General features: G+C 37.1%; 1 protein-coding gene across 1 annotated transcript in view; it reads right to left on the reverse strand.

Moving 5' to 3' along the window:
• LOC131151931 (small ribosomal subunit protein mS47) overlaps nt 1-15919 on the reverse strand; it is a 66575-nt gene that overhangs the window by 37777 nt on the left and 12879 nt on the right. Inside the window, exon 7 of the mRNA XM_058103435.1 lies at nt 3890-3974. Coding sequence (XP_057959418.1) covers nt 3890-3974 — 85 coding nt within the window. The remainder of the gene's footprint in view (nt 1-3889; nt 3975-15919) is intronic.

Consider the following 15919-nt stretch of genomic DNA (forward strand, 5'->3'; position numbering starts at 1 on the left):
TTCGGCATAGGTGCCAACTTTGGCACATTCCTTCTATCCTCAGATCTTGTTGCAAATGCAATTAGCAGCGGCTCAGGTTTCGACTTTAATGCACTATACATCTCCACAGACCTCTTCTCTTCTTCAATAATAAAATCATTTCAATAAACCAGTTGTTAGCCGCTCGATAATTATTGTAGTTCGGTAGTATCTATTGTCAGGCCAACGGTACCAAGTGCATTCTCAATTCTTTTCTCCTCTATCAGGTTATCTAAAAGGGCTATAACATCTTTAGTGATGCATTCATGTCCACAACTTCCTTGTACTGTAGATTAATCTGTTCCAAAGGGCAGGAGTATTTCTCCAAACACTCAATTCAAGAACATCTTGATGAATGGGTTCAAATTTCCTCACTTTGCTCTTTCCTATGAAATCTGAACAGGATCAACTATGGCGAGGCTGGGTTGGTGCTGTTTGAGTACCACCAGATTTGGCTTGACTAAAGAAAATGTATTGGATTATCTATAAAGAAGGTTGGGGCTAGGTTTTAATTGGTGTACTCACACGTTGGGCTTCGGTTTTTATTGTATTGGGTCCAGAAATTTTGGGTGTATTGGAATTTATGAACTGGACTGATGGTTGTTTAATAGCTAGCTTGGCAGAGGTGGATGGTGGTTTGATGATGGTAGGCAAGGGAAGATTGAGATAAGACACTGACCACAAACTGATGTAGGACCAATTGGCACAAGAGAAGGATGCAGGGGATGATGGGGGTTTGATGATGGTGGCCAAGGGGGATTTAGATGAGGCTCCAATAACTAACTGATGCAGACCAATTGGCAACAGAGAATCCACTAGAACATGATAGAAAATTAAGGGTAAATCAAAACAGAAAATAAATGGGAAAAAATAAAGAACAAGGGAAATCAAAGCAGGACTGAATAAGGCTTAATTCTCAAAATCCAGATCTGTCTCTCATGATTACACATCAAGCCTTTATATAGACTTTCTCTTAATACTAAATAAGGAAACAATCTCTCGGGAAATAATATCAAACCCCTAAAAAATAAAAAAGCACATTGCTGTAAAATCATTAATCATGATGAACAAAAATAATTATAGAGAGCATATATCTACTAGATTACTATGATTATCTGATCGACTCCAACTATAAATGCTGTGAATATAGGAAAATACTGAAAAATAATAAACAACAAGATTGCCCAAACAACTTTAAAATGCCCAATATTTCAATTGCAGGCCTTGAAGTTCAAATTGCATCAAAGAGAATACCGGGAAGGCAGGAAGGATATAGCTACCTTCTCAAGGAAGCATCACACCCATCGGCACACATGACACAAAAAATCAATTCATATTCAACTCCAATTAAAAGGATAATGTGATAAAATATATATAGGACTCAATTTTGGGACACAAGAAAAACCCAAGATACTAACAAAATTAAATATCTAAGAAGGGCTTCAGCGTCATTAAAGAGAGAGAAACTGAAATCCTAGCTAAGATTGAAAGTTTGGATAGGCTGGAGAACTATGGGTTGTTGAGTGAGGAGAATAAAGCTAGAAGGGTCCTTAGTAATGATTTGGAGGTGATTCTTTTGAGGGAGGATATGAGTTGGCTAACATGAGGTGAAGTAAAAAGTTCAGTTGAAGAGTTGGAATTAAATTCAGATAGTGTTGTGAGAACAGAATAAGCAAATTGGCAACACGATAACAGAATTTTATAGTGACTTATTTACTGAGGACTGTCAGCATAGATTTATGATAAAGGGACTCAATTAGAGCCCCACTAGGGGGCATAAAGCTCTTTGGTTAGAAAGGCCTTTTTATGACGAGGATGACAAGGGTTAGTACTTGAGATGGATCAGGCAAAAGCTCCAAGATTTTACACAAGTACTTCATTTAAGTACTTTTCATAATAAGTACTTATTTTTTTAAAACGTTCCAAATGGGGGCCTATTGGTTTTACAATTGCTTTTTCGCAGGATAGTTGGGAGGTCATTCAAGAGGATATGTGATGTTCTTTAATGAGCGCCATCACAATGAAGTGGTCGCCAAGCATGTGAACTCTTACCTTTATTGCCCGCATGCCTAAGAGGGAGCAGTCCAGAAGGGTGAGATCAGTCTGCTTACTAGTCTTTACAAGATTTTAACTAATGTTTCATGAAAGAGGCTCTAAGAGGTTTTGGGGATACAGTGAATTTGACCAGTTTGCTTTCATTAAAGATAGATTTTAAAAGCAGTGCTGGTAGCTAATGAGGTAGCTGGCAATGTGAGGAAGAAAAAAGAAGGGGGGGGGGGGGTAGTGGTGTCATTCTCAAATCGGATTTTGGAAAATCCTATGATATGGCGAGCTAGGGTTATCAAACATGGCTGTAATTGATAATAAGCAGCCTTGGGACTTTGGGAGTATTTTAGGGCTTCCCAAGGGATGAGGCAAGGGGATACCCTTTTTCTCGAATCTCTACATTGAGTAGACTGTCGATTCAGGGTTTGGATTTGGACTCCATTTGTAGAGGGTCTAGAGCCCATGTGATTTGGATGGAAAGACCTTTTGAGGAGGAATTGAGGGCAACTATGCTCGGGATAGAAAGGAATAAGGCTCAGGTACGCATGGATTTAGTATGGCTTTTCTTCCAAGACCATTGGGATGTGATTAGGGCAGATTTCTTGAAGGTCTTTAATGAATTTTATCAGAATGGGATCCTGCACAAGAGTATTAGATTCCACTCTCATTACTTGGTGTCTAAAAAGAGTATATCAATTACTAAGTTCTGCTAACAAGGCTTTTAAGGGACTACATTTGACAAATATTCGACGAGATTGGAAAGCTTTATATACTGAGTTTTTCTTCTTGTCTTCTTTTTCAATTTCTTGGTAATTAGGAGGATGCCTTATCCTCCTTTTTTTGAACTATCTTGGTTTTCTCTCTTCTATCCTCAATAAATTTCTTCTTTTCTCAAAAAAATTATTATAACGATTTTTATGCAAAGTTTGAAAATATGGGATATATACACACGTCTAAAAACTAAATTTTTGCAGTGATAATTTATTCAACTTTCCAGGACATAAATAAAATAATGCCAAGCTCAATTTCCTGTAGTGAAAATACCTTATCAAGAATAAAAAGCATGAATTTTTTGTTAGTATTTCATACCTAATAGGGGGAGAACTGCCTTGTCATCTTTGTCCCTTTGGAGGCCTTTCAGCAAAGGATTTTGATCATTAACAACCTAGAGAGAAGAATACAGTGTACTTCAGATATTTTTTTATGGAAGGCTTTTTGATCTTCTTTTAAGGCTTTCTTGGATTTTGCAGATACACGATCCTTTTTTTTTTTACTTTAGCATTGTACATGCTTTAGGGGTATGCAACGCGAGAATAAGGGCTGTGTGGCTTGTAGCCCTGGGGCTATGGCATTCCCTATAAGTAAGAACAGGCTGAGGAAGACAATAATTTAGAACTAAGTATAAAAGACTTTGAAGGATCAAACTATGTGTTCCTCCCATGACCCTTCAGTTAGTAAGATGTCAAAACTGCATTCTATATTGTGCAGTATCAATGTTATGCAATTCTTCTATCTGACAATATCAAATGATTGCGAACAAGAAGTTTGATCTATAACTTCCATCTTTTCTTAGAAAAATCAAAACTCCGATATCACACACTGATTTCAAAAGAATTTATCTTTTAAAAGATGCATCATAAGGAAGAAATATGTTCAATACAGACAAAGAAACCATATACTCACAATTGCTGGTCATATCCACCAAAGCACAGAAGCAAACAAGGTGATGAAACAAAAAGAGTCTATATATTAAACAATTTCCATGTGTAGGAAAGAAAAACAGAGGGACATATATTGAAGAACTTATGCAAATTGAGGATGTTACCTAAATAGCCCGGTAGGCGAGAAAGATAAAAGGAAGCCCCTGCATCAGGATGAAACCCCATTTCAGCCTCTGGAGCAGCAAAAACCTGCAGCTCTTTTGGATTAGTACAAAACACTCTACTTTTGGTGCACTTGGACACCTTAAATAAATACCATAGAGAACAATTTGCAGTATAGACACAATCTCATTTATGTGTTTGCGCATGTGAATGGGCTGAACGGGCAGCAGGGGTGTAATCAATTTGGTTTGGTTGGTTTTGAGCTAGATTCCATACCTAAATGAAGTTTTCAGTTTTGGAAACATGCAAACCAATCCAAACCAAATGCACAGAAAAAAAATCGAACAAACCAAAACAAGAATACTTGATTTGGAATTTGGATCAGTTTAGTTTGATTAGATTGGGATTGGAATGGGCCTAAAATGTAAGAAGAGAAATAAGCAAAGCCACATTACAAGACTAACCCACTTTTTTAGATTAAAAAGAAGAAATATTAAGAGATGAAGGGAGTACAATCAATAGAGGACAAGAAATCCTCCAAAAACAAAAACAAAAACAAAACAAAACAAAAAAAGGAAAAAAAATTAAATAAAGAACTAAAGAAGTCCAAAACAAATAAGAAGAAGACCTAATAAACACTAACTAAGAAAACCCCCTTCCAGTCTCTTTCCTTCATAGTTAATAGAGCACTGCACATTCGCTAATTCCCATTTCCCCTTACTACCTGTACTTTTACTGATTCAAAGGCACGAAAATCAATGACAATACACTAAGATACAACTGAAAATAAACTCATCTCCACATTTCATTTACACTAAGAACTTGCATGTCATAATCTCATGCATTGTAGCTTATTAACTCCACTAGTGATGATGAATAATACAATAGCACATATTTGGCCAAGCCTCAAATTCTTTCAATTTTTGGTTTTTCAAGAAATGAAATAAAAAACGAAACCAAAATTTCGGTTTTCATAAACTTAAACTAAACTGAACTTAATCAGTTAGAAGACCAACTGATTTAGGATGACTCAGTCAGTTTGGCTAGTTTTTTGGTTTTCGTCATTTTCCTTACACCTCTAGTTAGTGGTGTGTGTGTGTTTGGGGAGTTTTTTGAAGGGGGGAGGGGTGTTGTTGAGGCTCTTGCCAATGCATGGTCTAGCATGCACGCATGTGAACAGGCAGCAGAGTGCATGAGGCACTTGGCAATGAATGGTCTCTTTCTATGGTTAATATTTAACTGAAAATGAATTGGCAAGTGCTCCTAAGATGATTATTACTCTAATGCTAGAATTCTACTTGGGGGGGTGGGAAGGACTCCAGGATCCACAGGCATTGTGAGATAAATTAGGCATTAAGTTAGTGAGACTGGCTGATCAGGAGGTCAGTAAGGGTGGGGGTAGTAAGATCTTTTGATGAAGAATATGAGTTGGAATGTTAGGAGTCTAGATGATCCTAGGAAGAGAATTAGACTAGGCAGGTGATCCTTAAAGCTTTCTCTAACAAAGTCAGAGCAGGTAGATCAGTTTTTGGCGTTAGGAGTATTCAGGGGTTTAGATTTAAAGACTGGTTAGCTTTACTTGCAAGTTGCAAGTTTCTTAAAGTGTTATTTCTTATTAATTGGATATTAGGGTTGGTATTTTGGTTGATAGGCTTGTGGATCCTTCTCTTTATCTGTGCAGTTAGAGGTGAGAGGCGAGGAGGTGTCGTGGTGTACATCTATTTATGGTCCTATGTCCTAATATCCTTGTCTTAGGAGTTTGTTGTGTGAGGAACTATCCAATGTTTTGGGTTTTTGTGCCCCTCACTGGATAATGGGGCTGATTTCGACACTTAGATTTTCTAGTGAAAAATTAGGGGGTCAAGAATTACAGCTACTATGAGGGATTTTGATGAGTTTATTAGGGACTATGATCTGAGAGATCTACCAGTGTCCATGCTCAATTTACATGGTTTGCTCCCTGTGAGAGGTCTGTTGCTACTTGCATTGATGGGTTTCTGGTTACAAATGAATGAGAGGATTCTATTCCTAATTTGTCTCAAGAAACATTGTCTTAGGGCCGTGTTTGATCATTTGACCAATTATTCTTGATTCAAGCTTGGTTAAATGGGGGCTTATTCTGTTTAGGTTTGAAAATGCGAAGATGGATCAGCTTGGGTTTGTTGATGTAATAAGGGGTTGGAGGGGAGGAAGCCCTTAAATTTCAAGACCAAATACGAAAAATTTTATGTAAATTTTTATGGAAATTCTGATATTGATGTCAATTTCAATTTTGATTTCTTAAAAAAATAAATAGAAATTACTAGTAGAGCATGGAGTTCTTTTAAGAAACTTTATAAATTGTTAATAAACATAATAATGCAAGATTTAGAACTAAAATATTATAAATAAAATACATTAATAACATTGACATGGATGTAATGCATAAGATGCAATAAGTTAAACATACTCATTTAATACGAATGAAATTCAGAATTTAATTAAATATTATTTATTAGACCAGTATAGATAATTTAGATATAAATGATCAAATGAAATGTGGAAGTTAATATCTAACTTCAACTTTTCATACAATTTCAAATTTTGAAAGCTTTCATTCATATCCTCCTTGTAATAATATTTAGCTTCAATTTCTAAAAAAAAATTAAGAGAGAAATTTCAATTTTGGCTTCAATATCAAATTCTAATTTTCACGAAATTTTATTTTATAGTTGAAATTTGGACAAATTTCACTGAAATTTCGAGATTTAGGATGATTCATGGAAATTTTGATGAAAATTTCGTATGACAAAAATTGACTGCCTTTGTATTTGAGGGCGGTGGAAAGCGGAAACTTCTGCATAAATTTCAACGGTTTCATGGAAGTTTACAACCATGGAGGGGAGAATGTGTTATGGATGGTTGGGAGGGTTTTGTTTTAAGAAGAAACCGAAATTTGTTGAAAATAAACTAAAGAATACAGATGTTTTTGGGCATATAGGCTCTAGAAAGAACGTTATTCTCAAGGGGATTGAATAGCTTCATAGTCTAGCGGAGGAGGGCAACCTAGAAGTGGTGCATAAAGCTAGGAGGGTAGAGGCGTGGAGCTATTGAATGAGTTAGATGCTATTCTTTTGAAAGAGGAAATTAATAAGGTCAAGTGGACTAGAGATCTTGGTTGCAATCATAGATTATTTTATAGAGTAGCTAATGGTAGAAAGCACAAAAGTTTCATGAAGGAGATGGAGAACGAGAAGGGGGATGTGTTTAGGAATCCATATTTTATTGATGAAGAAGTCTCTTCCTTTCATTGTTCTGAAAACTGGACCAGACTATCCAGTTCAACCAAGTTTTATCAGTCACTCTACCTGTCCAGGCAAGGTATTCAAACTGGAAATGAAGCAAATCAGGGTCTATCCAGCCAGCCCAAGTGACTAGGTCAGACCCAGCTGGACCTAGTGAGCCGGCAGGGTTGACCTGCATCTTAATTTAAAAATAATTTTAAAGTGCCTGCGAAAGAAGAGGGGGGGTGAGTTGAACACCAGACCTCCTTTACTCTCCAGCGTCTTACCACTGTGTCCAAGATAAACATGTGATAATAAATTCAACACATTATACACACACACACACATTCATTGAGTTTTGAACTTTTGTACTTTGCCTTGTTTGGAACATGGAAAACATTAAGGAAAGAAATATATATATATATATATATATATATATATATAAAGGAATATAATTTTTATATTTGGTTACTGTTAGAGGTTACATATGTCTTTTAGTATTATTATTGAGTGCGTTAGTATGTTAATTAGTGAGAATTAGTAAGAATATTATTGTCATTAGAATGTATTTAAATTTGAATTATAAATAGAGGGAGAGACCTATCTTCAAGTAAGGTCATTCATTTTTAATCAAATCTTAACATGTTATCAGAGCATGATCCTATCTAAACCCTATTTCCCTCAACTATCGCCGGAAAACACTATTCCCACGGCTGTTCTTCCCTAATCCACCTCTATCCCATACTAAATCACAAAACCAACCATGTACCCATAACCAGACCCCCCCAACCCGATGACCCACCCCACAAAACCCCATCGCTAGAGGCCCCCCCACACGCCCCCACACATTGGCCAAATATCAGTAGGGCCGACCCCACACGGACTCTATCACTTTGAGCCGCTATCTCCTTCTACTGCCTGCACTACTGCTGCCACACCTTTCCAAATTCATTGTCGCTTGGGTCATCCTTCATTGGAAAAGTTAAAATGTCTTGCTCCTAGTTTGAGTTTGGTGGCTAGTCTCGATTGTGAATCTTATCAGTTGGGAAAGCACCATCGTGTTTCTTTCACTTCCTGGGTCAATAAACGGGGCTCCAAGCCATTTTATGTTAGTTCATTCAGAAGTATGGGGTCCTAGTAGGGTCGTGTCCAAGTTGGGTTTCTGGTACTTTGTAACCTTTGTGGATGATTATTCAATAATGACTTGGTTATGTTTAATAAAAGATCATTCTTAGTTAATTCATGTATTTTGTACCTTTTAATCTGAAATAAAGATTCAATTTGGTTTGCTAGTTCAAATACTTGGAAGTGATAATGCTCAAGACTTTTTCAGTGCACAATTTACTACTGATATGACTCGGTTTGGTATTGTTCATCAATCATCTTATGCCCACACTCCTCAACAAAATGGGGTTACAAAGCAAAAAAATAGGCATCTTCGAGAAATCACTCGAACCTTACTTTATCAAATGCATGTACCTAAAGTGTTTTGGAGTGATGTTGTACTTAGTGTTTGTTATCTGATCAATAGAATATCATCCTCTGTTCTTAGCGGTAAAATTCCCTCCTCCATTCTCTTTCCTAATTCACCTTTATTTTCTCTTCCTCCTCGTATATTTGCGTGTGTCCTTTGTTCATCAACTAACTTCTGGGGTGGATAAGTTGGATCCTCGTGCTATAAAATGTGTCTTTTTGGGCTACTTGTATACACAAAAGGGATATCGTTATTATAGTCCTGTGCTGCATCGCTTCTTTGTTTCTACCAATATTGCCTTCTTTGAGTCTACACCTTACTACACCCAGTCATTGAGCGCTTCTGAGTTCAACAAGTTTCTTCCTTTGCCTAATCTTCCAGATTCTATGTTGTTGTCCTTGGCCAACCAACCATCTGAGTCTCCATGTAGTTCAAGTCCTTCTCATCACCTTGATCATCCTAATTTGCGGGTGTATTCACGATAGCCGCTCCACAGAAAAGAGTCCCCTCTATCTTCTACTACCACGCCGATCATACTTCCCATGATGTTGATCCTCCTATTGTTGTTCGAAAGGTAAATGTACATGTACTCAACACCCCATTTCCAACTATGTTTCTTATGACTCTTTATCACCCTCCTATTATTGTTTGGGCACTGCTATGTCATCTACTACCCTTCCTAAATCTGTTTCAGAAGCCTTAGCCCATTCAAGGTGGAGGGATGCTATGGTTGAAGAGATGAATGTTTTACAAGACAATGGTACTTGGGAGTTGGTACCTCTTCCTCCTGACAAGTCTGTGGTTGGTTGTCGTTGCATTTACACTGTGAAAGTCAACCCTGATGGTTCCGTGGCTCGTCTAAGGGCATGTCTTTTTGCTAAGGGATGCACTCAGGTGTATGGTCTGAATTATTCTGATACTTTTTCTTCAGTTGCCATACTTACATCAGTATGTCTATTCATCTAATTGACTACTGCTTGTCACTGACCTTTGCATCAGTCGGATGTAAAAAATACCTTCTTGCATGGTGACCTTGAGGAGGAGATTTATATGGAGCAACCACCTAGGTTGGGGAAGTCAAGCTGAGTGTGTCGGCTCAAGAAGGCTTTATATGGTTTAAAACAGTCTACTAGAGCATGGTTTGGTTGTTTTAGTGTTGTAGTACTTGAGTTTGGTCTTCAACGGTATGTTGTGGATCATTCGGTGTTTTATCATCATACTTTATAAGGTAGGATCCTTGTTGTTTATATGTATGATATTGTTATTATAGATGATGATGACAAAGGTATTCAGAGTCTCAAACTTTTTCTACAAACTAAGTTTCAAACCAAAGATTTGGGACCGTTTTGAAATACTTCTTAGGTATAGAAGTATAGATCTCGTACTGGAGGCGGAGCTACTGTATCGCAAAGAAAGTGCGTTCTTGATCTGTTAGATGAAACTGGCTTGTTGGGATCTAAACTGGTTGATACACCCATGGATCCTAACAGCAAGTTAATGACAGATATGAATGATTTGCTACCTAATCCTAGACAATACCGGAGACTTGTTGGAAAGTTGAATTATCTCACAGTTATTCGGTTGGATATGTCTTTCGCAACAAGCGTTGTAAGTCAATTTCTAGATTCTCCAAGGACAAGTCATTAAGACGCAGTAATTCGTATCTTAATATTTCTCAAAGGTGCACTTGGGAGAGGTCTCAAAGGTGCACCTAGGAGAGGTCTTTTTATATCATGATCGGGGTCACAGTTATATCAATGGATGTACAGATGCAGATTGGGCTGGCTTGCCTTCCAATTGGAGATCCACCACGGGGTACTGTATTTTGGTTGGTGGTAATTTGGTTTCTTGGAAAAGTAAGAAACAAATTGTGGTAGCAAGGTCAAGTGTTGAATCAAAATATAAAGCTATGGCTCACACTACTTGTGAACTTGTCTGGTTGAAGAACATGTTGAAAGAATTAGGTTTTCAGCATTCTCAGCCTATGAAGTTGATGTGTGATAATCAAGCTGCCCTTCATGTGTGATAATCAAGCCGCACATTGAATTGATTGCCACTTTGTTCGGGAGAAACTTGGGCAGAAGCTCATTACAACCCCTTATATGAAGTCGGGCATGCATCTTGCTAATTTGTTTACCAATGCGTTGGGACGTGCTCATATTAGATTCATTTGTAACAAGCTAGGAGCTTATGACATTTATGCTCCAACTTGAGGGGGAGTGTCAGAGATTATATATGTCTTTAGTATTTTTATTATTATTGAGTGTGTTAGTATGTTAACTAGTGAGAGTTAGTAAGGGCATTATTGTCATTAGAATGTATTTAAATTTGTATTATAAATAGAGGGAGAGACTTATCTTCAAGTTAGGTCATTCATTTTCAATCAAATCTTAACAATTACCATGGAAGGTGAGAAAAAAAATAAAATTATATTATATATGTACACCAAATTAATGAATGAATAGTTAATTGCATATAGGCCACAAAAATAAACTTTATCTTCCCTCTTTTATAATAAACACATGCGGGCGCGCGCATATATATATATGTATATCACTAATTCAACCCACCTGTCCAACGATCGCTTCGCCAAGTTGGTCACCAATCTAGGTCTTACAAACATGCTCCTTTTTCAAGGAGTTGTACTTGGAGGAGATACATGGCAGCGTTTGTGGATGGCCTTGATTGGTCCCCTTATCAGTGGAGCAAATGGAAAAGTTAGAGAGGCATTTTGGGAGCAAGAGATCAAGAAAGTGATTTTTGAGATGGACCAGATGGCTTCACTCTAGGTTTCTTTCAAACTTGTTGCGACATTTAGTAAGGAAGATCTTTTAAATTTTTTAAACAGATTTACGATAATGGGATTGTAGGAAGGAGTGTTAATTCTAATTTTATTACCTCGATGCCCAAGAAGGATAAGCTCATTAAGGTGAGAGGCATTTGGTCCATAAGCTTGGTGACTAGTCAGTACAAAATTTTAGCCAAGTATCGGAAAATGGATTGGGTGATATCCAAACAGAACCATTACTCGTTATCATAGTACTTTTGTAGGGGGTTGTCAAATTTTGAACACAGATTTGGTAGCAAATGAAGTTGTCGAAGATGTGAAGCAGAGTCATAGAAACGAGGTTGCCTTTAAGTTGGATTTTAAGGAAGCTTATCATAGGATGAATTGAGTATTTTTGGGTTAGTTGCAAGGGAGGAAAGGGTTTGGTTCTAGATGAAATGGATTAAAGGGTGTTTTTCCTTGGCCATTTTTCAGTGACAGTTAATGGTTAACCTAAATCGCAGTTTGGCACTTAGAGAGGGGTCCATCAAGGAGATCCATTATCAATGTTTTTTGTTTACTCTCGTGTGGATGTTCTCAGTAGGATCTAGGATGATGATGGTTGTGGTGTAGTGGAGGGTCTTAGGGTGAACTTGGAAGAGGTGATTATTTCTCATACACAATTTGCGATGACACTATTTGGTTTTGACTCATTAGATTCTTTCGTAATTTTCTTACTTTTACAAGTGTTCAACAAAAAACAATTTCATAAAGGTTAATCTTTCTAAGCATAGTTCAACTGTTATTAAACTAGACATAGGTTCTCTGCATAACTTTGCGATTTTGGTAGGTTGTGTTATTCATAGTTGGACATTTCCTCCTTAGGTTTTCTTTTAGGTTGTAACTCTACAGCTGTGTTGTTTTGGAGTCCTACGGTCAAAAAAGTAGCTAGAAGGCTGCATATCTGTAGAGTGGCCGGTGGCGTTTTTCATATCGTGAGGGCATTCACTTTGATTGGGGCATGTTTGTTGTCTATTCCTTTTTTTTTTTTTTTTTTCACTTTCTTTCAGATTCCATATTAGTGAAGTTAGAAAATGTAACGAGATTTTTTTGTGGTCAAGGGTGCAAAAGGGTAAGGGTCCATTTGGTTAGTTAGTGTTTGTAAGCCGGAGTGTAAGGGTGGCTTGGGGTCAGGTAACCTAGTTTCCAAGAAATTGCTTTGGTTTGTATATGGTCATGGTGTTTTCATTTGGGTCTTAAATCCTACAGCAAAAGAAAATTCATAACACATATGGGCTCCATCAAAATTGAATTTGGGTGCCAACCTCCCTTTAAGTAGATTTTGTAGATTTCGCACTTTTCTTTCCTTGTGTAAGATTATGTGTGAGTAATGGGGAGAGTTTGTTTTTGAGAGGATGGATGTATTGGGACGAGGCATTCTTGTAAACACCTTTTCCTCGTCTTTACAACCTCTCGAATATTCGTTACGTCCTTATTGCAGTATTTTCAATCCTTAAAGGACTATTATCTCTTGGAATTTTTTCTTTAGGTGGAATTTGAATAAGCGGGAAGCTAAGGAGCTGGCCCAACTCTTGGGGGTGCTACTGTTCCTTCCTCACACTCCAATTGTAGAGTTTGGGGTTTGAATTGCTCCTCGCCGCGCCCCCCGCAGGGGGGGGGGGGGGGGGTTCCCTTGCAAATCCTTTTTTTGATTATATTTAACTTGTGATGCTAATGGTTCTCATTTTCCTTTATACTCAATTTGGAAAGCTATACTTTGTCTAAAATTAGAGCTTTTATTTGGTTTGCTATTCTTGAAAAGCTAAACAATCAATGATTGGCTCTAGGTAAGGAGATATTTTGAAAGCTTTGTCTCAAGATGTCTACTTTATTTGTTTCCAAATTGATGAAACAAATGATTGTTTATTTCTGTATTGCCCTTTTTCTGGGGGCATTTGGAGAAGCCTTTTTGGTGTGTTTAGTGAAAATTGAGGTACTCTTCTTCTTCAAAAGGCTTCTTCTTTCAAAGATATAAAGAATTTGGATAATGTAACGAGGAGAAAATTCTTTGGAGATGTGCTATTTGCATTGAGTATTGAGTTGGAGTGTTTAACTCTAGAATTTTTTTAATGCGAGGGTTATGGAACCAAATTTGGTGTGGAGTGTGTTCTTTTTTTTGGCTCGGTCACAATTTATGCTTTTGGTTTATTTTCAGGGCACAGCTCATTGATGAGAAACGTGATTGGAAGGCTTTGTTATTTTAGGTTATTTTTCTTTATTTTCCGTTTCAGGCTTGTCCTCTGTTGTGATGTACTTGTTATTCTATTCTGATATAATTTTCTTTCTTTATCTAAGAAAACTAGTATATTTATATACTTAAATATATATTCACATGTATAAATATATATATATATATATATTATACATACATACATACATATAAAACAATGAATTAGGATATATATATATATTTATATATTATACATACATACATATATATAAAACAATGAATTAGGATATATATATATATACACATATACATATTATATATATGTACATATAAAACAATGACTTTTAGGCTAATTGATTTGTTATTTAGGCTTTGTTCTTTTGTGAGGGATTATTTATATACTTTCAAATATTTATTAGTTATAAAGAATGGAAAATGTTTGTTTTGCTGATCATGATTTATTCAATGGTAAATAGGCTTGATTTATAAGACTGCATAAAGTGCATGCGTCCACATGCATGATTAGGGATTATGCAAATTCTTCATATTGGTGTTTGAGAAATTTGAAATTGGATATTGTCGTTTGTGGTGGACGTTAGCATTAATTTGTGGTAGAATATGCACTTTTTTTTTGTTTTTGAGAAATGGTTTCATAATTAATGAACCATTTTGTTACTTAGTTTTGATACAAGAGCTCATGCAGTTCATAACCAATTGCACACAAGTCATGAATGCTTCACACAACATCATGGACAAATTAATGCCTTTATAGGACTGCAAAAAAGATTTGCAGTCTCAACATTATTTATAATAAGCATTACCTTTAAAGAAAGAAAAACTGATTATACAACAATGTATCATTGAACTTGTTACATAACCACTTTACCTAAAAGCTTAAGCTTTTAGGTTGTGGACCAACAATCTATTTCAAGCTATAACACTCCCCCGCACATGCAGCCCAATAGCACATGGAGCAATATACACACACGATACATAAGATCCATTATAAATTTTTTAAACACAACACATAATAAACACCAGCAATGAGACTAGAACCTAGGACCTCCTGGTAACCAATTCTGATATGTTAAATTATCACTTTACCTAAAAGATTAAGCTTTTAGGTTGTGGGCCAACAGTGTATATCAAGCTTTAACAGAACTCAATGAGATATACAACAGAATGGTTATATAACAGAGGAGCCCTATAAAACAGATGAATCGCAGAACCCCTAGTCAAGACAGAAGATTCATGCTGAAATGGGGTTCATCTTCATTGTCAGCACGAGTCCACTTCACAACAGCAGGGGAAGGGGACTGTCAGGATGCTCAATAGAAGCGATTTTTGCTGATAAGGGGGCTTTGTGTTTGAAGGATACTTTTCCAAAGAAACCCAGTTGATTTACATGGCACCCAAAAGGAATAGGGTGAAATCACAAAGGTACTAAGCTTGAACATCTGGGAAAGATTAGGCATTTTAAGGTAAGAAAAACTGAAATTAGAAGCCGGAAAGTTCAACATAAAAGAGGCCAAGAGAAGGAGAATGGGAAAAGGAGTCCTCAGACCACTGACCCTTCGCCTTGCTCCTGAAGGCCCATCTAGCAAAACTGCATACAAGTAAAAATGGTGATCAGTTTTGCATAAACACAGAGAATAAAAGTTTTATTTCAGACTAGAAATCTCCTCGTAGAGAGGGATCTAATTGATGGACCAGACCATATACAAGGAAAGGTGCCGACAAGTATCAGGGAATCTGAATGCATGATGATTGAGGATGCCTCAATGAAAGCAGCCAGCCTCAGAGCCTGATCAAATCCAGTCCCCATGCTCAGTCTGATGAGCAACCTTTCAACAAGCCATCCCAATCAAAAAGGCATGCTCCTCATGCTCTTAAGGCTCCAGCGGCATCCGCCACACCATCAAAAAAATTGAACTCAAGAAAGCTGGAGAAAGAGCAATGCATCTTCTCAAAGCCACCCTCGACCTCGATCTTGAAACCAAAACAGCAGGAGAGATCCAAATAAAATGTTAGAAAAAATATAGAGGCAATCAAAGCTAAACCAGAGGAAAGGTTCAACCATTTTCTCATTAAAAACCTCTGAGCTCCTTTCTTTCCAGAATGCCATATGGAGAACACTCTTGGAGCTTAGAAGATATTCTCCCATGGCAGAGGCAATAACCATTGGCCATACAGTGTGCCATCCACCACTTCTTCATCTGAGCCTTCTGCCCAGTCACCACCACCTTGCCCTTGCCCTTGCCCTTGCCCCGCAGCAGCACTTTAGGGCCTGTTTGGTAT

This window comes from Malania oleifera, chromosome 3, assembly GCF_029873635.1.
Source record: "Malania oleifera isolate guangnan ecotype guangnan chromosome 3, ASM2987363v1, whole genome shotgun sequence".
NCBI classification, from domain to species: Eukaryota; Viridiplantae; Streptophyta; class Magnoliopsida; order Santalales; family Ximeniaceae; genus Malania; species Malania oleifera.